General features: G+C 34.3%; 1 protein-coding gene across 1 annotated transcript in view; it reads left to right on the top strand.

Moving 5' to 3' along the window:
* Positions 1-1,188: 1,188 nt before the first annotated feature.
* LOC136027197 (probable E3 ubiquitin-protein ligase HERC2) overlaps positions 1,189-20,278 on the top strand; it is a gene marked incomplete in the record, with an annotated part of 290,251 nt that continues 271,161 nt past the window's right edge. The window contains 4 exon segments of the mRNA XM_065704213.1: positions 1,189-1,496; positions 6,387-6,584; positions 12,546-12,762; positions 17,466-17,560. Coding sequence (XP_065560285.1) covers positions 1,259-1,496; positions 6,387-6,584; positions 12,546-12,762; positions 17,466-17,560 — 748 coding nt within the window.

Genomic DNA, 20,278 nt, shown 5'->3' with positions numbered 1-20,278 from the left:
ATATTAACTATTAAAAATTTAACAAGATGGTTTTTAGGAGAAAGTCAATCAAGAGCAGGAGTTGAGAGCTTCTTATGTAGCTTTTCCAACGTTTATGCTATGCAATTTATCTTATATGTATTAATTAGAATCTGGTTAGAGGCTAAAGGAGGAGAGAAAACATGAAACTTACAATACCTGAAATAACTATTCCGGATTCTTTTTAAATAACTTTTTCTCAGGATGTGGTAAATAGATTCTGTGCAAGGGACTGAATGGTCACAATAGGTTGAGTAGATTTTAGCCACTGCCCATCTATTAGATTTCCCCCGATCGTAAACAATTGTAGCTTACTCAAATTGTATTCTTTTAGAAATAACTGAAACGGTGTGCTGACGAAAACTGGGAGGGTTATTAGTGAGGGTTGTACCCAACATCAACAGAAGGAATAGAGAAAGTATCACAGCTAAGAGGTGCCAAAAATTTTGAAGCGATAGACAAGACCATCCCAAAAATAGCATTGGAAACAGGAGATGCTATTTCAGAGAAAGTAGTCCTAGTCCGTTAAACCAGAAGCAAATCGTCACAATACACAAGATAAGAGACATCTGAAATATCAGAAAAATATGGAGAGGATATTCCCTCAAAATCGACAGGCAAATCTTTAAAAAGTTCAAGCGACAAAGTCACCTTGACTTGTACCTCTTTTATTTTTAATAATAGTAGTTGGAAAACATTTGTATCTAAGGAAAGAATTATATAGAATATAATTCTTTATATAGAATATAAATATATAGAATAAATATCAGTACTGCAGATTCAGTGTAACTAAATAATTAACACCTTAAATATAAATAAAATAAAAAAAAAGCTGGGAATGGATAACACTGTCAAATGCTTTTGAAAGATCTAAAGCAGTAAAATGAATTCTTTTATTCTTAGAAATATCGCCCAGAGAAGGGGATGCTAAAATACGATGAGAATTCAGACAACTAACCCTAGGCTAAAATCTAAACTGATCCTTTCGGACTGAGTATTCAGAATTAACCCTGCATCCGGATGCAGCATTCTTTGTGAAATAAGATTTCGGACACGGTCGTCATGTGCATCTCATAAAACGCATCGATTAGTGGGATAAGTAATCGGACAAGTAAAAGAACACGGGGAAAAACACAGGATCTTTTATCTATCTGACAGCAGTTCTTAATCTGCATAGAATTTATTATAAAAATCTATTTCAAAAACCAAACAGAAGAAGAAAGGAAAGATCAAATTAAGAATGAATAATGTCCTATCTTTGAATGGAGCAACAGTTAGACTTAAACTTACCGCAATGACAGATTTATCATTAAATACTTTGCCTAAGTTCAACCTACAATGGACATGGTTTGACCCTCAAAAATGCTTTGTCAAGCAATATCTCAATTCTGTCTGGAATGGCATGGTACAAGAGCATGAAATAATTGGTCCTAGAACCCATACAGCAGTTAACAAAAATGGAAATTTATCGTCTAAAGGTAGGTTATATCTTATGAAGGCTGAGTTAGCCTATTTCAAATAGTAAAAATTATAGACAAGCTTATTTTGGTTATAACAGAAAGGCCTTAGGTTAGAAAAGTGAAACCGGTAAAATTCTAGTGTAGTGACTTCTTGCTATCTTGAAAAGGGGTTAAGTTAGGAAAATGAAATTTTCAGGGATGGGTCTACAGGCTAAAGTATTTCCTGGGAAGATATTTTAAAGGGTCAATGTTGACATTACCTTAACAATTGTTTTGGGTCATGAAAATATTGTTAATAGATACATTTTGACTTTTTGAACATCTTTTCTCTCTTGCAAAACTACTGCCAACTCACTGTTATGGAATTATTATATATTTGCACATTAGAGGGGGGGGGGGGGTAAGCATAGCGTTTATTAAATACAGCAATGGTTAGCTTATGTATTTATTATATGCTATGCTTTACCCCCACCCCCTAATGTGCAAATATATAGCCCAAATTTGTTTCTAAACTATTACAGGTTCACAATTTCAAATATCTGATCAATGAAAATGGAAATGATGATAATTCTATATGGATAAATACAAGAATATTTGGGCCAGAATTACTCCATAACAGTGAGTTTGTGGAAGTTTTGCAAGAGAAAAAAAGATGTTCCAAAAGTCAAAATGGATCTATTAGCAATACTTTCATGACCCATGTTTGGGTAATACCAACATAGACCCTTATATGATTTGTCAAGGACTTAGACAAATCTAATGGGTGAAAAGTTGTACACTCCTATGTATAGGGGTATATTATTACCCCTATGTATAAATACAAGAGTATTTTTTGCCTAGAATAACTCCATAACAGTGAGTTTGCAGTAGTTTTGCAAGAGAGAAAAGATGTTCCAAAAGTCAAAATGCATCTGTTAACAATAGTTTCATGACCCTAAACAACTGTTCAAGTAATATCAACATTGACCTTTTAAAGTGCCCACATCCACTCCTTCTCCCTCTAGAGGGCCATGAAATTAGCCTACATTACCATGTAGGCTAATTTACCCCCACCCCCCTAATGTGCAAATATATAGCCCAAATTTGTTTCTTAAACTATTACAGGTTCACAATTTCAAATATCTGATTAATGAAAATGGAAATGATTACAATTCTATATGGATGAATACAAGAATATTTGGGCCAGAATTACTCCATAACAGTGAGTTTGTGGAAGTTTTGCAAGAGAAAAAAGATGTTCCAAAAGTCAAAATGGATCTATTAGCAATACTTTCATGACCCATGTTTGGGTAATACCAACATTGACCCTTATATGATTTGTCAAGGACTTTGACAAATCTAACGGTTGAAAAGTTGTATACCCCTATGTATAGGGGTATATTATTACCCCTATGTATAAATACAAGAATATTTTTTGTCTAGAATAACTCCATAACAGTGAGTTTGCAGTAGTTTTGCAAGAGAGAAAAGATGTTCCAAAAGTCAAAATGCATCTATTAACAATAGTTTCATGACCATAAACAACTGTTCAGGTAATATCAACATTGACCTTTTAAAGTACCCACATCCACTCCTTCTCCCTCTAGAGGGCCCTGAAATTAGCCTACATGGTAAGTCTATAGGCCTACCTATTTAAATTTTGACAAAACAACAGTTTACCTGAATTTTCAGTTACCAGTTGCTTTTTCTCTGCCTTTAGTTCTAAAAATGCAATTTCTGTTCTTTGAGTTGAATTCTGAGCCATATCAATATTTCTTTTCAAAATTTATGAAATGTATTTGCACATCATTAAAACCTTATAAATTGGGATTGAGCAAAGTTTTGAAGCTGAAAACAATTTTGTTGTACTTCATTCAAGCAGAAGATCTATTTTGCAAGGTTTTACTTTTATAACACACATATTTTTCAAGGTCATCACCTGAAATTTGCCTATAAGACAGGTCTATAGGCTACCTGTTGAAACTTCAACAAAACAACATTTTACCTTAATTTTCAGTTGCCAGTTCTTTTTCTCTGCCTTTAGCTCTGAAAATAAAGTTCCTGTTATTTGAGTAGAATGTTTTTTTTTCTTCAAAATTTAGGAAATGTTTTTGAAATTTCTTTAGAACCTTCTAAATTGGTATTAATCAAAGTGTGAAGCTGAATTTTTTTTTTTGTACTTCATTCAAGCAGAAGATCTATTTTGCAAGGTTTCACTATTATAATACACATATTTTAGAGGTCGTCAAAGGTCAGGACCCTCTAGAAAGAGAGGGAGAGAGGTAGGTACTTCAAAATACCTTCCCAGAATATACTTTAGCCTGTAGACTGATCCCTGAAAGTTTCATTTTCCTGACCTAACCCCTTTCTAAGAAAGTAAGAAGTCACTAAACTAGAATTTTACAAAAACTTTTAGTAATGAATGTAGGACCTAAAACATTTTCTGGGAAGATATTGCCAATTAGAATTTTGACAAAACTAATTAGCCCTATACCTTAAGTTTCAGTCTTCAGTTCTGTTTCTTAGATTTGAAAATGCAATTCCTGTTAGTTGAGTAGGATTTTTTGCCATATCAGTGGTTATTTTTTTTTTAAATTTAGGAACTGGATTGTAGAAACCTCTTAAGTTGGGATTGGGGAAAGTTGTGAAGCTGACAATACTTTTCTTGTTCATCATTGGAGCAGATCCATTCTGAAAGGTTTCACTTTTTTATCACAAAGATTTTAGAAGTTCAGTGTCCAATAGAGAGAGAAGGAGTAGAGATGGGTGTTTCAAAATACCTTCCCAGGACACACTTTCATCAGTAGATCTATCACTGAAAGTTTTATTTTCCTAGCTTAACCCCTTTCTAAGATAGCAATATGTAGCTTGTCTAGAATCTTACCTGACAAACTCCCAACTTTGGTTATTATGAATTTTTTTTTCTTTATCTTAAACTGCTGCTTTAAGCAATCTAGGGATTGAATCTTAATCATAAAGATATGAAAATCTAAAATTTTGGCAAATCATTGCCCTCTCAGTTTTAGCTACTTGGCAACATTTTTCAAACTTTCATAATATGTTAAGGGCTGTATTGATCTAGGCCTTAATAAAAACACACTATATGCATGCAGGTTCCCAACTCTGACTTGCATAGCTTCCCAACTCTGACTTCAGAAACTTTAACCATAATTGGTCCAACTACTTAATTTTTTTCAATTGTTATTGATATTTTAAAATCATTTTAAATAAAATTCAATATACAAAAGATCTAATAGTAACTTTGAATCAGGTAGGGCAAATTCTTTTGACAGGTCAAGAAACCTGCAGCAAAGAAGTACAAAACATATAGGGTGCAAAACAATGTGGTAATATATTATTCAGGACTATATATCAGACTGTTAGGGAGGGGGGTTTCCATTGAAAGAAAAATAACTATAATAGGCTATTTAGACAGGTCATAAAATGAGGAATCTGTTGGTACTTCTTTTATTTTTAGCATTTTCCTTTAGATTTGGTCATGCATTACTAGGCTACTATAGTGGGTATTATATTTGGAATAAGGAACCTAATGGTATATTACTTGTTTTCCTGTCTGATTTTTGCCCTCTTTCTACCTTTACTGGCTTCTGAATGTCCACTATGTTCCTGAAGATATTTTTTTCACTATGGCCGGCTAACAAAAGAGCACTGCCATTCAATTCCCTATTTATTATTCAAAACAGAATGGCATTACCATGACAATTCCATCCCAGTCTCTTCTCTCAATACCTGGGATGGGGGTAATATTCAAAACTGCTGATTTTAGAATAGAATAGGAATAGACCTATTCTATTCTAATATTTAAAACTGCTGATTTTATTGTTTTATGTTTTCAAATTGGCAATGTTTTGTGCTATGAACCTACTATTGATAAGAAATAAGTATTAAAAAAAAAAAAATTCTGCAAAGAAACAGAATTAGCATAGTTTTGTTGGGTGAAGCACAGTACTATATCAGGTCCTTTAAAGGGAGAGTGGTATGGGATGAGATTGTCTTGGTCAGGACAATAATGTTTAGAAGCAATGTTGAATAAAGAATCAAATAACACTAATCTTTTTTATTACAGTGTTTGGTTTAGATGAGACCATATACAAGACTGTTAGCTAAAAAAGTAAAATTCTAGATGCTAAGCTTGTTATTCTTAGATTATAGCACAGTTAGTAGAATGAATCTTTCAGGAATAAAATTCTAGATTGTGGTTTTGCTATGATAAAAATTAGTTGAAATTGAAGAATCATATCCTCTAGAATGAATAAAAAGTCTTAATTGTAACCCATAAAGCTGTTTTTCAAGTTCCTATTTCCACTCTTTCTCTACTTCTCATAGCCCTGTTTGACAGGATTTCTGTTAACAGGATTTGCAGAATATCTTGAGAATATTTTAGTGGTCGCTAGTAGGAGCAACAGTTGGAAGTAAAAGAACATCAAGAAATACATGTTTAGAAATAAACTGGCCTGCTGTAATGGAATCCTCTCTTGTGTTTATAGGAAAGGTTTGATAGTTTGAAATGAGAGGCATTCTCCATATAAACCTATGAGTAATTTTGGTCCATTAACCATTTCGTTTTGAGCTTGTTGGTCAAAGTGGGCAAAAGGGGTTGTAAAAAGGCTTGTAAAACCATTCATATTTATGGCAAGTTTTGTTTGTTTAATTATTGGCTTTGCTGTTCATTGAATCCCCCCTTTGTTTTCAGTTTCATTTCTACATTCATTGCAATTTCTGTATATAATATGTTTTTTATATAATTTGTGCTTGAATTGGCTGTTTGACAGACAAAAGAATTGCTTTTATATCTCACGTTTATTTTGGTTCTAAATTTCTCGAAGTTCAACATGGAGGCTGAATCGTTGTTGCTGTTATGAAATCACTTTTGTCCCATTGCCTTGCTTTTTTAATTTGCTATTTTAGGTGAAACTGGTAACTTTTACTGTGGAGCAAGATCACTCTCTTGTGAGTGCTGTGATGAAATATGTGGCCCTAAAAAGGGGTGCAATTGTTCAGCATGTAAAGAACTGGACCAAATCGTAGAGACCTTAAACAAAGAGGATACTTCAGGAAAAGAAGCTAGGTCAATATTAGATTCCTTGGGATGGATATCAAACCCAAGTAAGTGAATTTTTAATCACAATATATGCATTAGAGTGCAAGATAAATTTATCTGAGAAAATAAATCTTTATAGGGGGTGGTTTTATGGGCCTAGGTTCAACTAGGGGGGTCATAACTTGTGAAAGGCCATTTTGCAATTGCTGAAATTTGAAGAAGATTTTTTGAAGTCTGAAATATCTGTTGCACATTGAGGATGTAAATTTGCCCTTAAAATGTAGTACTTTTTTTTGGCTCATTATCATTTTCTTTTCTAGACCTTAATGCCATACTTAAGAGACAGTACTGCCAGTTTCTGAAAGCATTTCTGCAAGATAAATAATTTCCGAGTAAGTAAATCTTTATAGGAGGATCCTTATAGGATTCCTGTTGGTTTAGAACTATGGGGTTATATTTTGTGAAAGGCCATTGCTATTGCTGAAAACCAATATAGTTTTTTGAAGTTAGAAATACCTGTATCAAAGCAGGATGTAAATTTGTCCTCAAAGTATGATACTGTCTTTTTAGTTTCAAATAATTGGATTTTCCAAATGTTGATGCCATGTTCAACAGACAGTACTACTAGTTAGTGAACTGCTAGTTACAGTACTGCTAGTTAATGAAAAGATACTCTATGTTTGTTTACACTCAACTCCACCAACTCTGTTTGTTTAAAGTCAAAACATCTGTTTTAGGATCTGCAGGCTGGTTTTGCCACAATTAAAAACCATTTTGAGAAATCACCTGGTGCCAGTTGCATTAATCTTGATAATTTACTTGGGTGTAACTATTCATAATAGTATAGTTAGCATAAGAGGAAAAAATTGTTGGTTCGTCAAATACCCTCCTCCTTCCATTCGAAGCACTTGATTGTTTTACATTGGAAACATTATATCATTTGGGTAACTATGATATGAAATGTCTTACAGACTTTGCAGTCAAGTACCTTTAAGTAAGTTTCAACTAGAAATGATTAATTAACTCCCTTGTCAGTTTTATGTAGGTTACACTGTGTAAAAAAAAAAAAATAATAATAATGAAATAAAACAGACATATTGCTTAGTTTTGTGACAAACTGACAATGCTTGTTTTTGTAGCTGAAAATGTCTGGGTTGTAGAAGGAATGCTGAAGTGGACCATGGCGTTAAATTAAACTTGTTATGCAATCTAGATCACAGATATGTTGTATAGTTTGGATTACTCCTTTATTATTTAATAAAAAGAATGTAGTCTTTTATCCACAATTAAATGAAAATACTTTGTTTTCTTGAGGAATTAAAGAGATTTTACACTTTTTTGCTAAGCAATAATGAAACTATGTCCAAAAATGGATTTTCTGATCTATTATCCAACCTTGTAAATAACTGCTAAAATTTTTAATTAACTCAATGTATCTGGATTTTCAAATAAGTCCCAGCACTCATTTCATACATAATAGAGACTACCTCCTGCAATTATGCCCACTATGTATTTGCTGGGTTTAGGTGTTTACACTCCCCCCTGAAAATATCCTCCCCCCTACTCTCCCTGGCCGGTTGGTTTCTAATCACTTTTGAATTATAAAAAAAGGACAAAATCTCAATTTCTGATCGAATGAGTATCCTCCGAGGTTTTTAGGACCATGAGATGGAGGGGGATGAGAAAGGGGCAGCCCTCCTCCTATACAGAATAAATCCTGCTCATCTTGAGGTCTGATGTTACTCTTTACTTTCATGATAATAGTGTAGACCAAAAATCTGCGCATAAATTAAGAGGGATTAAATATCAATTTTATGTTTTGATGCGTTTTTTTAAGTTTTTCGCCCCCCCCCCCCCTCGAAAGAAATAACCCCCCAAACAAAAGTCCTGAGTAAGGTCCTGGGGATTGCACACCAACGTCTACCTCCATTGTCCCCTTGTCTTGTTCTTAGAACTAATTCTTTACTTATCTGAAGGCTCAATGAGAGTTGGGATGTTTTGGCTGTAAAATTCACCCTTTTAGGCATTTGAGCTCTTAGGTGGTTAGGTGGTTGAGCTCTGAATCCAGGAAACGTGATGACCAAACCTACAATGCTCTATCAACTAGAGAAATGACCACTCCTCTGTAACCACAGGGGAATAATTAGAGTAATAATTAAGTAAGGTCACGATGAGTAGTTTCTTTAAAGACCCCAAACTCGAAATATGTACCACTCCAGAGCACCAGAACATCCAAAAAAGTAAGATGCTGTTCCTACTAATATTATAGACCCAAAATATTCCTATAGATTATGAGGGATTAAATTTTATTTCACACTTTTGATATATTTTTTATTTATTTATCCTTCCCTACCCGTAAAAAATAACCCCCCAAACAAAAGTCCTGGACATAGCCCCAGGGATTACATATCAATTTCTGCTTTCACCCTCTGCTTGGCTCTCCCTTAGAACTAAGTCTGTATTTATCTGAAGGCTAAACGAGAGTTAAGATGGTTTGGTATTTAAATGCAATAGGGCACAAAACTCAGTACAAACCTAAGAAGACACCATATACTATGGAACTGTTAATTACAAATAATTGGGATCCTTCGACATTATATGAATTCCCAGTGGAGCCCTCCGTTTTCATAAGGAAAGAGTCGAAAACAAAGGAGACTCATTTGGAGGTTGTTGATTACAACAAGAATCAATATATACATGCCTGTCGCATGCCGAGTGCCGAGACTTGGGATCCTCCTCCATCCCTAGCTACAAAACAACCATAGAACTCCATTGTAGAGATTTTAAGCCCTTACATGCAAATGTTTGGAAACTTAAAACAACAGAAAATTTACCTAAGACAGTGGATTGTTTTTGACCTTACAAATATTTTTGCTAGTTAGAGGAGGGATTCTATTTTTTTATATTAAATGCTATATAGACATCTATTATATCTATTAGATATTAAATCTATATAGAAAGGGGACTTCTTCCTCCGCATCCCCAGCTCCACCTCATGGTCGTAGAAAATTCAAAGGGTGCTCATTCAATCAGAAATTGAGACTAGTCCTTTTGTATAAGTCAAAAGTGACTGAAGACCAAACAGACGCGAGGGTGTATTGTCTGCGGGGAGTCAGTATTTTCCGTAGGGCATATTTTACACTAGGGGTATTTTTTCGGGGGGGGGGAGGGGGTAAACGCCGAGTCTCGTAGTTACCAACTAGTTTCCAAATTATCTCTTTATTTCTAGATATTCAAAAAACGGAAATGTTTCCAAATAAGTACCAATTCTCAATTTTTGTGTAACTTACTTACGGGATACGCATTGTATCCCGGTGCTTACTGGCACAGGGAAAAGCTTAGCTGCTGAAAGAATCGTCCTAGTCCACCTTAACATATATTAATTGGATGGACCTCAAGAGGCTACTAAGAATTTACTTCCTGAAATATTATAATAATTTTGTTACACTAATAAAAATAGAAACTCTGAAGTAATTATTAACTTACCTTAACATTTCAAAAAAATTATTTGAACTATGAAAATTACAATTTCAAGAATCAGTTCAGATATCTACCCCCTGAAATATGTTTCTAAATATTAAAATTTTGAATAAACATGCTATATCTAGATATTTCAGACTTCAAAAACGGAAGTATTTTCAGCTAAGTCCCAGCCCTCAAGTCACGTATAATTTACTGGCCTGAAAATACTGCCTTGTGCAGTCATCTCTAATCAGCAGCTAGAAGGTAAATTTACCTTCAAATTTCTAGATATTCCATGTTCTGAAAATGGAAACATTTTTAAATAAGTCCTAGTATTTAATTTGTGCATAATTTACTGGGATTGACACAATCCATCTCGTCACCTATTGACATAGGGAAGAGTATAACTGCTAAAAGAATTTTCCTAATCTGCCTCAGCATGTGTTAGTTGAATGGATCTCAAGATACACCTGAGAATTTATCTGCTATTATAAAAATTCTTTGATATATATAAAAAAAACAAGTAGTTCAGCTTTGTAAATGAACTTTTAGAAATCAACTCTGGAAAATCTTTGAAAGGTTTATACTTCCAAATCAAGTACTTTTCTTCGTGAGTATTTCTAAAATCTGTCAGAAAGTTATTGTCAACCCTATCATATAGGGAGGAATTCAGTAATATTTAATATAGCAATTCGAGTGGCAGCGGTAGCTAGCAACCTAGTAAGAAAAGATAATGTCCAATACTAAGAAATGTAATAGCCCATAGTTCCTGAAAATAGTGTCAGATCAAAACAAGAATTACGCTACTAGTACCGCCTTGTCCAAAATCCCTATATAGGAAACCTACCGTCCCTTGGCTTGAATAACGACGAAAACTCCATCCGCTCGAAAAGCAAGATAAGTTGCTTGAATTGCTATATTCTCCATTTAAGGCACGTTTTTTTTCTTCTTCTTTTCCACATTTATTGGGGAACTGGAACATTGTAGAGAGCTGTTTAATGGCCCATTTTACAGGAAATTTGTGTGGCTAAAAATCTTTTGTAATTAAAGGAACAAATCAAGATCATTTTGTAATTAAAGGATCTGTTAAGATAGCTGATACCTTGTGAAGAACAAAGCGTGAGAAATAACAATATTAAAGAAAGAAATTTTGCCTATTGTAAATGGATTTTTTTAGTGAAGAACAAATCATGACTCTAGCAAAGAACAGACCCCAAATCTAGTACTAAACAAATAAATTCTAGTAATAAGAAAATAATGCATCTAGTAAAGAACAGACCAAAAATCTAGCAAAATACAAACGAGAATCTAGAAAAGAGTAAACCATAAAACTAGTAAAGAACAAATTATAGTAGAGAATGAAATCTAAATCATTATTGCAGCAGTAGATACAACCTAGTAAATCATACTGTTCCTTTTTGTTCTGTGCATCAGTTCTTCAGATAATTTTATATATTTTTGAAAAGATCAAATTTTTGTTTACTTATGACGTTACACAACTCCGCATACCTTTTACAAATCTCTGAAGCTGTGCATCAATTCATAATTGATGAAGCTGTCCCTTTGTGCTCTTTACATCAGCTGTGCACATAATTCTATACATCTTGAAATATATCAAAATTTTGTTTACATATTACGTTACTCATCCCCACTTAAACTGTACAAATCTCTGGAGCTGTGCATTAATTTATAATTACTGTTCCTTTTTGTTCTGTGCATCAGATCTTCAGATAATTTTTTACATTTTTGAAAACATCAAATTTTTGTTTACATATGACGTTACACAACTCCGCATACCTTTTACAAATCTCTGAAGCTGTGCATCAATTCATAATTGATGAAGCTGTCCCTTTGTGCTCTTTACATCAGCTGTGCACATAATTCTATACATCTTGAAATATATCAAAATTTTGTTTACATATTACGTTACTCATCCCCACTTAAACTGTACAAATCTCTGGAGCTGTGCATTAATTTATAATTACTGTTCCTTTTTGTTCTGTGCATCAGATCTTCAGATAATTTTTTACATTTTTGAAAACATCAAATTTTTGTTTACATATGACGTTACACAACTCCGCATACCTTTTACAAATCTCTGGATCTGTGCATCAATTCATAATTGATGAAGGTGTCCCTTTGTGTTCTTTACATCAGCTGTGCACATAATTCTATACATTCTGAAATATAACAAAATTTTGATTACATATTACGTTACTCATCCCCACTTAACCTGTCCGAATCTCTGGAGTTGTGCATTAATTCATAATTACTGTTCCTTTTTGTTCTGTGCATCAGCTCTTCAGATAATTTTATGTATTTTTGAAAAGATCAAATTTTTGTTTACTTATGACGTTACACAACCCCGCATACCTTTTACAAATCTCTGGAGCTGTGCATCAATTCATAATTGATGTTTACATTTGACGTTACTTATCCCCAAATAACTTGTACAAATCTCTGGAGCTGTGCAAGAATTCATAATTATATAGTATTGTATAGTATAGTATTAATAGTTCATGCTGTGGACTGGTCCCTAGTACATATTTCTAATTTAATTTCAGGTCTGTTGTCTATTGATACAAGTTTAAAGGGTTTGGCTAAAGAACAACTGAATATTCTCTCAGAAAACGCTTCCAGTTCACTTTCCTTAATTCGTATCTTGAGAAGAACTAAAGTTTTTGAGAGGTTTTACTTAGCCATTGGAGAGCAGTGTCTTGACCATTTTGAAATTGACATCCAGCAAGATTGCGAAGGAAAGACCAACGTAGCCCCGAAAAGGTACTTTGGAATTATTATTATTTGAAAATTATATATATATATATATATATATATATATATATATATATATATATATATATATATATATATATATATATATATATATATATATATATATATATATTATTACAAATTCCCATATTTGATATTTGTGTTAGATAAAGGAGCGAGCGTCAGCACTGCTATGGAACCGATATCGACTAACCCCTTGTTTTAAATTTAAGTGTCAAAGTAGTAATATTGGTACTAAAAATTTGTTTCGTCGTCAAACCACCTAAGACTGGTCATCCTACACTGACAAATACTCCTTTATCCTAGCCTGCTCCCAGCCATCTGCTTTGGGTACCTAAAAAAACCTGTAATAATTCTCTGCAATTTTTTGTATTTCTCTTAGAACGATTAGCATTTGTCTTATCAGCTTGTGCGTTATTTAGCAGAGATATTCTAGGTAGCCTATGCAGTCTTTTTTCATTGTGAAAACATGTCCACGCTACCCCTCACGATACGTATATGGAGTGGACCTGTATTGGCCTAAAAAGTTGAGTTTAGAGACCCATTGAAAATGTTGAATCTTGAAATGATTTAAAAACTATTTATTTGATATACGTTTACAGGATAATCTTGTCCTCTTTCTTTCGTGCCCCTGCGTTTGTTCTATCTATAACAACGCTCAAATGCCTAAAGTTTTGACCATATTTTTTTATTTAATGACTGGTAAACTTGTTTTCCATGGGTCAGAGAATCATTGTGTTTTGACTAAGGAGTTAAAAGTGATTTTTTATTTAGTAATATTTTCTGTTCATTCGAAGTTTGGACTCTTGATTCCAAAGGCTGGATTATCAAGGAGAAGCACAAATTCTCCCAATATTGATTACTTTAGTGGTTTTTGTTCAAGCCTTTTTTGGAACAAACATGAAAATAAAAACTGGGTTTTGTATTGATCATTATCTCGTTAGTCATCACGGCCGTCCAAAATAAAAACAAACAAAAATTGTTCCTGGCTCAAAAGCAAGTCTTAAGATATTACCATTTGAAGTTACGAGGCTAAGTGGAAAACAATGGTAAATACAGTTTCTAGAACACGAAAAATATGGCATGGAATTCATACGACCTTGAGACGTCACTAATCTATCTATTACGAGCAAATGTAGTATTTGTAGCTTTTTTTGAAGGATCTTCTTGTTTGGCGCTTTAACTTTATGTTCTGATTGGTAAAAATTTCTAGTCAGTTGAATTATTTACTGAGTATCACCAAATATTTTTTTTCACTCAATTCTTCATTGTACTTTGTCTTTATGGCCATATTTCCAGTGTTTTGTTTTCTATTCCAGAAAAAAACTTGGATTTTTGTTAGGATAACTGACTAGTCAGCATTATAATCTTGCAGTGCAGTTAAATTGTTGAATCGAGACTCCCAACAACAGACTAACTGTGACAAGGAATACAAATCGAGATAGAATGGGAGTGCCAATAAAACACTAAATCTGTTACAAAACTGTCAAGAAAAGAAATTTGTTGATAAATAAAAATGCTCCCAATTACAAAAATATTTGTAACTATCTTCCCTAAAAGCACACAGGGGCAAAGCTTGGAAAACCACAATGGAGGGACGGGGTAGAGGCCCATCCTTCAGAATCTTAGGGGTTTCAATATAGTTTTTCGAATTATCCCGGGCGAATGAATGGTCAATCTGTCTTTATTAATTCTCGGTGTTGCATCGTTCTTTTGAAAGTGATTAGAAACTCCCCTAATTATTAACGAATTAGGTTATTTCAGAAACTAACCTAAAACATTCCTGTCTGTTATAAAAAAGGCAAGGATAAGTAATCCTACTTGTTTCGTAAATTGTTCTTAGGCATCTAGAACACGAATTTAAAAAATTACTTTTACGCTTACGAAAGCTGTAAGAACTTAAACAGAATTTACTAGCTAACGTCGTTCAGAAATTGTAACGTCGTTCAGCTCCTTCGCTTAAAGTGTAAAGTAAACTGTAAAAAAGTTGCGAAAGTTGAAAAAAGGTGAAGTGTAAAAGTATAAAGAAATGAAAAGTTTATATTATTTAATACGGGTGTATGTAAAGGGAGAGAAGAGGGGGGGGGGTTAATTGCTTTTTTCAATGCTCAGTTTTTTTATTAAAAAAAATATTTTTCCATCACACCTGCATAGGGCTATCCCTTGTAAGATCGGTCTGAAAGATTCTTATCTAGACAACTGGGTATTTAAGCCTAAAAGCATAGAAAAATCATTTGTCCATCTTCCTTTGTTGTGCTATAGATTTAGAGGGGCCGAGGACTTAGGGTAAGTACCTGAGCTTCTTATACACGACGTAAGGTTGGCAAAAAAAGTCAAAAGAAGCATCAAGCGACTCAAAGGTCGCTCTTGTAAAGTCCTCTTGTGCAAAATAAAGTTGTGGGCACAAAAATCATTCAGAAAGGATTATACAGATCGTGCTACTCCAGTTTACCACCCACACTACCATTAAGACTCCACAGGTTGTAGGGGAGGGGAACCTTTCTGTCACATAATATTTTGTGGCTGAAAAATTCATCTTTCATAATCGAACTACTTCCACTTGCTAAATCTATTTAGCTGCACGATTTTGTATCATGGGGACGAGTCTGGCTTCCTAATTTGATTCAGTTTCAAGCCTAGTAAATTTTTGGAAGGTGTGGAAATTGTCCTTTTTATCTTTTCGCTATGTGTGATTATCTTTGTCTTAAGTATCTGACCTGCAAGTTGAATCAATCCCGAATGATTTGTTATATGATCTTTGAGCTATTTTATTAAAATAGCTATGTCTATTGAATGCATTTCGGGAAAACACGACGTGTGGGGGGGGGGTAGAAATTCTTATTACCAATCCAATGAATCTTCTCCCGAAGTATATACTACCACCCTTTCTATAAAAATGTTAATGTCCCCAGGGTATAACTTACAACCCTTTACCTGACTGCTGTGGGCGGATGCCATCCTCAAAGACTTGGTTTCCTGACCCTTCAGCTACGCTAAGCAAAATTGCTCTCTCAATATTTTGATTGAATATGTTTGGGGAATGATGCACGTGGAGGTGGGGGACAGTTGCTCTCAGATCATTTTTGACTCTTAGTAAGGGCACTATAACTTCCAATTTAAAATCAAATAAGTCCCATCTGAAGTTTATGCAAACACCCATTCCATAAAAAGCTTATAGGCCCCAAGGGCGTAATTTATAACCTTTGCCCCAGGGTTCTGGGCGGTTGTGTCAACCCTGGAGGCATTGTTGTAAGTTCTTTAGACTATTTTGAACAAAATAGATATCTCACAATTTCAATCAGATGTGTTCAAACAGGTAAAAAGAGGGGTAGTTGCGAGGGGGGGCTAGTTTCTCCCCATCACTTTTGACTCTTAAAATGGAACTAGAACTCTAAATAAGGGTACTATAACTTCCAATTTTTAAATTAAATGAGCCCCATCTGAAGTTTGTATGACCAACAATTCCATAAAAACCTTAATTCCACCAACTAAAAACCTATAAATTATGTCCCGGGGCATAATTTATAACCCTTGCCCCAAGGGTCTGAGAGGTTGTATCAACCCCAAAGGCATTGTTACAAAATGGACTGTTTTGAACAAAATGACTCTCTCACAATTTCAATCAGATGCGTTTGGTGAAAAGAGGGGTAGTCGGAGGGAGGGACTAGTTGCTGTCCATCACTTTCGACTCTTAAAAGGGAGCTAGAACTCTTTATAAGGTCGCTATAACTTCTGATTTCAAATTAAATGAGCCCCATCCGAAGTTCATATGACCAGCCATTCCATAAAAACTTTAGATGCCCCCGGGACATAACTTACAAACGTTACCCTACAGCTCTGAGGGGTTGTGTCAACCCTAAAGGAATTGTTGTATGTTCTTTAGACTATTTTGAACAAAAGGGCAATCTCACAATTTCAATCAGATGCGTTTGGTGAAAAGATGGGTAGTGGGGCGCTAATTACCCTACATCACTTCTGACGCTTGAAAGAGAACTAACATTTTCAGTTTTTCAACCAAATGAGCCTCCTCTAGAGTCTATACGACCAACCCTTCCATAAAAACCTTAAATGCTCCTTGGGTGTAACTTACAACCCCTGCCCCCTGGCTCTGGGGGTTTGTTTCAACCCGTAAAAGCATTGTTATAGGACCTTTGAACTTTTTTTGTATTAAAATGGCTATCTAAAAATTTATGTGGGATACATTTTGGGAAAATACGACGTTTCGGGGGGGGGGGAGGGGAGTTAGCTGCCCTCCGATCACTTTGACTCTTAAAAAGGGATAAGAAGTTCCGATTACCAATCCAATGAGCCCCCTCCGAAGTTTATACAACCACCCTTTCTATAAAAACCTTATATGCACCTAGAGCATAACTTAAAAGTTTTGTCGTGAGGGCTGTGGGGTGTCATCCTCAAAGGCACGATTTTTGGACTTTTCAACAACGCTGAACAAAATGGTTATCTCAGGATTTTGTTTGGATGTGCTTGAGTTAATGATAGGCGTTGCGGGCTTATTGCCCTTCAATCACTTTCGTCTGTTACAAGGGCTCTAGCCCTCTCAATTTCCAATTGAATGAGCTCTTTGAACCTCCAAAAAATAATACATTTTGCCAACATCGTTTTTTACTTAGGCAGCGCTATTGCGCTGCCTTTAATACCTTGGTTGTCAAAATTAATTCATGGATTTCTTTCAGATCATTTATGGATACTAGTGCAAGCCTGGCTCGAGTTGGATCGAGAGCAGCTCTTGGTTTTGCTTTTGCTTTTCTTAAAAGAGCCTGGAGGTCAGGTGGGTTTGGTTTTTTGAAGATGACTCAATTAGTAGTGACAAAAAATAAAAAATAACAGTTTCATGACTTATAATATTTGTATTAGAATTTTTCGAAATTCGTTTTATCTGAAATGGTTGTGAAATGATCCGACCATTCTAATGAAAGTCGTTACGTTGCAAATTTAAAAAAATAATAAATCCAACCATTCAAAAATACTCGTTACTTTTGGTTACTCGGATGGTATCTCCACTTTTAAGTTCCAGAAAAAAAAAAGTGAAATCATACATAAAAATTCTATTCTATTCCCCTTCCTATTCCTATCTATTTCCTTTTCTATTCCCCTTCTTCATTTCAATAAGCCGATTTACAAACTATAAAGATCACAATTTACAGTTTTAAAATTTCATGTTAGCTTATGCTCTTTAATTTTCACGCTGTTTTGTTTCCTCAGAAAATGACAACCACTACCGTTTCGTAGGTAAAAAAAACAAACAACAAAAACACAAAACAAAAACAATAGAAAACCTTATAAAGCGGTCGTGTTCTTTTGATGGTCACATAAATAATACGAAAATTTACACGCAGTTAAATAACACGAAAATCTACAGAGGCAGTGCTGCCTCTAATAATTTAATAGCATCTGTTCAGCATCTTTGTTGTTTCTTTTTCTCTTTACTGTTTATATTTCTTATGAACAGTGCCGCTTTTGATTTTTTATTCTTAAGAATTTCATTGTTCCTATAATGTGTATTTTGACAAACAACGTGTTCTTAACTTCGAGGGGAAGGGCCTTAGTTGTTTAATTTCTATTGAGGAAATTTTTTGCAACTTATTACGAAAGCTGTAACAAAGCATTTAGATTGTAAATAACAAATGACAGCAAATGAAACCGGTTCTCCTGCCGAGAACCTATTGTCTTTGGACAATTATGGGGTGGAGGAACACCTTTTACAGCTTGTTCTTTGTTTTGTTTTTACTAATGATCAATGATGTTTTCACTGATCAGTGATCATTGAAGTTTCTTAATGATCCGTGCTTCCGAAGTGATAAGAGATACAAACTCGATATTTTTTTTGGTATGAGAGTCTTGAAACAGAACGGAGTTTTTAAATGATAGATCTTAAAAATTTGCAATAGTTCTTCATAAAAAAATCGTTTTTTCCTCATGTTCCGCATGGTGCCAAAACAAGACTATCTTAACTGGCAAAGTAAACTTTATGAGAACAATTTTATATCGCTCTGCAGAACATTTAATTATCCCTGAAAACAGGAGAACAAATCTCTATATCTCTTCTAAATTTCTTGGAAACAATTCTGGAAAAGTCGATTTCGAATGCCAAATTTGCAGTGTTGTCTTTTGAAATTTCTTATTTGATGCCTATTTGTATTTTAATCGAATAATATTGGGAAAATTACCCAGAATGACATGAACTTTCTTACATGTAAATCTAATTTGTTCACTTAGAAATAATTTCCAAAGTTGTAATGACGTGTCAAATTCGTTGTTATTCCGGGGCTCAAGTATTTTTCTAGACAAGGTAGAATTTTTTCTTCGACACGGATAGACGATCCTCTAAGAACTGAAATTGACATTGATTTTCTAAAAATAAGTTCCTTCATTGTCTTTTTCTATTTTGAAGTTTTAATTTTGCTAATTTCCTTATATTTTTTCTAAGCAACTAAAACTAAACTAAACTTAGTTTTGTAAACAAAACTAAGGTTTTGTTTACAAAACCTTGATGAGAAAACAGCCACGTTTCATAAAAAGCTGATTGATAAATATCAAATTTGTTTCCCAGAAAAAAGATTTAAAAGGTGCTCAAGTGACAAACCCTTTATTAATCAAACAATAAAATCACTAATTAGACCCAAATTGAAGCTGTTTAAGAATGGTAAACTCGATCAAGCCAATATATTAAGAAAATCAATTAAAAGAGAAATTCGTAAATTTGCACGATCATACTACGAAAATAAGATCGAAGAATTGTTTACTAATAAGCCAAAAAACTGGTATTCCGAGGTTAAAAAGCTATGTGGCAGGAGTCTTGACCAGCTTAATTTCAACTTACCAGAGCCCCCTGATGTTACTGCAAATAGTCTAAATAAATTTCTCGCTTCCATTGTCCAGAGCCTTCCAGCATTGCCAATCCAATTATCAACAGGAGCCCCATCCCCCTTTTTCCCGACTGTTTCCCCGTCTGAGATTGAAAGAAGAATTGATACACTAAGAAAGACAAGTGTTTGTCCTTTAGATATCCCATTTCCTCTTATTAGAGCCTTCGGTGACTTCCTGTCTAAGCCCTTGTCTGTCCTGTTTAACGAAATTACTAAGTCTGGGCAAATTCCAACAATTTGGAAACAGGGTTTCATTACCCCTTTGAAAAAGAAAAACGAAAAGCCTGGCTTTGATGGCGTTCGACCTATTACGCTTGCTCCTATTTTTTCAAAATTGTATGAAGGATTCCTTGCAGATTTGCTAAAGGAAAAAATCCTACCTCTTACTGACCTGAAACAATTTGGAAACCTAAAATCAACTTCTACTTCCCACTACCTCGTTTTTCTTATTGACCACATCGGGAAAATGCTCGAAAAACCTAATTCCTGGCTAAACTTAATTTCTATTGACCTTCAGAAAGTCTTTGACCTTGTTAACCACAATATTTTAATTGAGAAACTAGAAAGCGAGTTCAATATCGATCCCTTACTGGTAAAATTGGTTGCCTCATTTTTAACGA

Source organism: Artemia franciscana, chromosome 5 (assembly GCF_032884065.1).
Source record: "Artemia franciscana chromosome 5, ASM3288406v1, whole genome shotgun sequence".
NCBI lineage: Eukaryota > Metazoa > Arthropoda > Branchiopoda > Anostraca > Artemiidae > Artemia > Artemia franciscana.
Note: the sequence above shows the minus strand (reverse complement) of the source record. Positions and strands in the feature narration are given on the sequence as shown.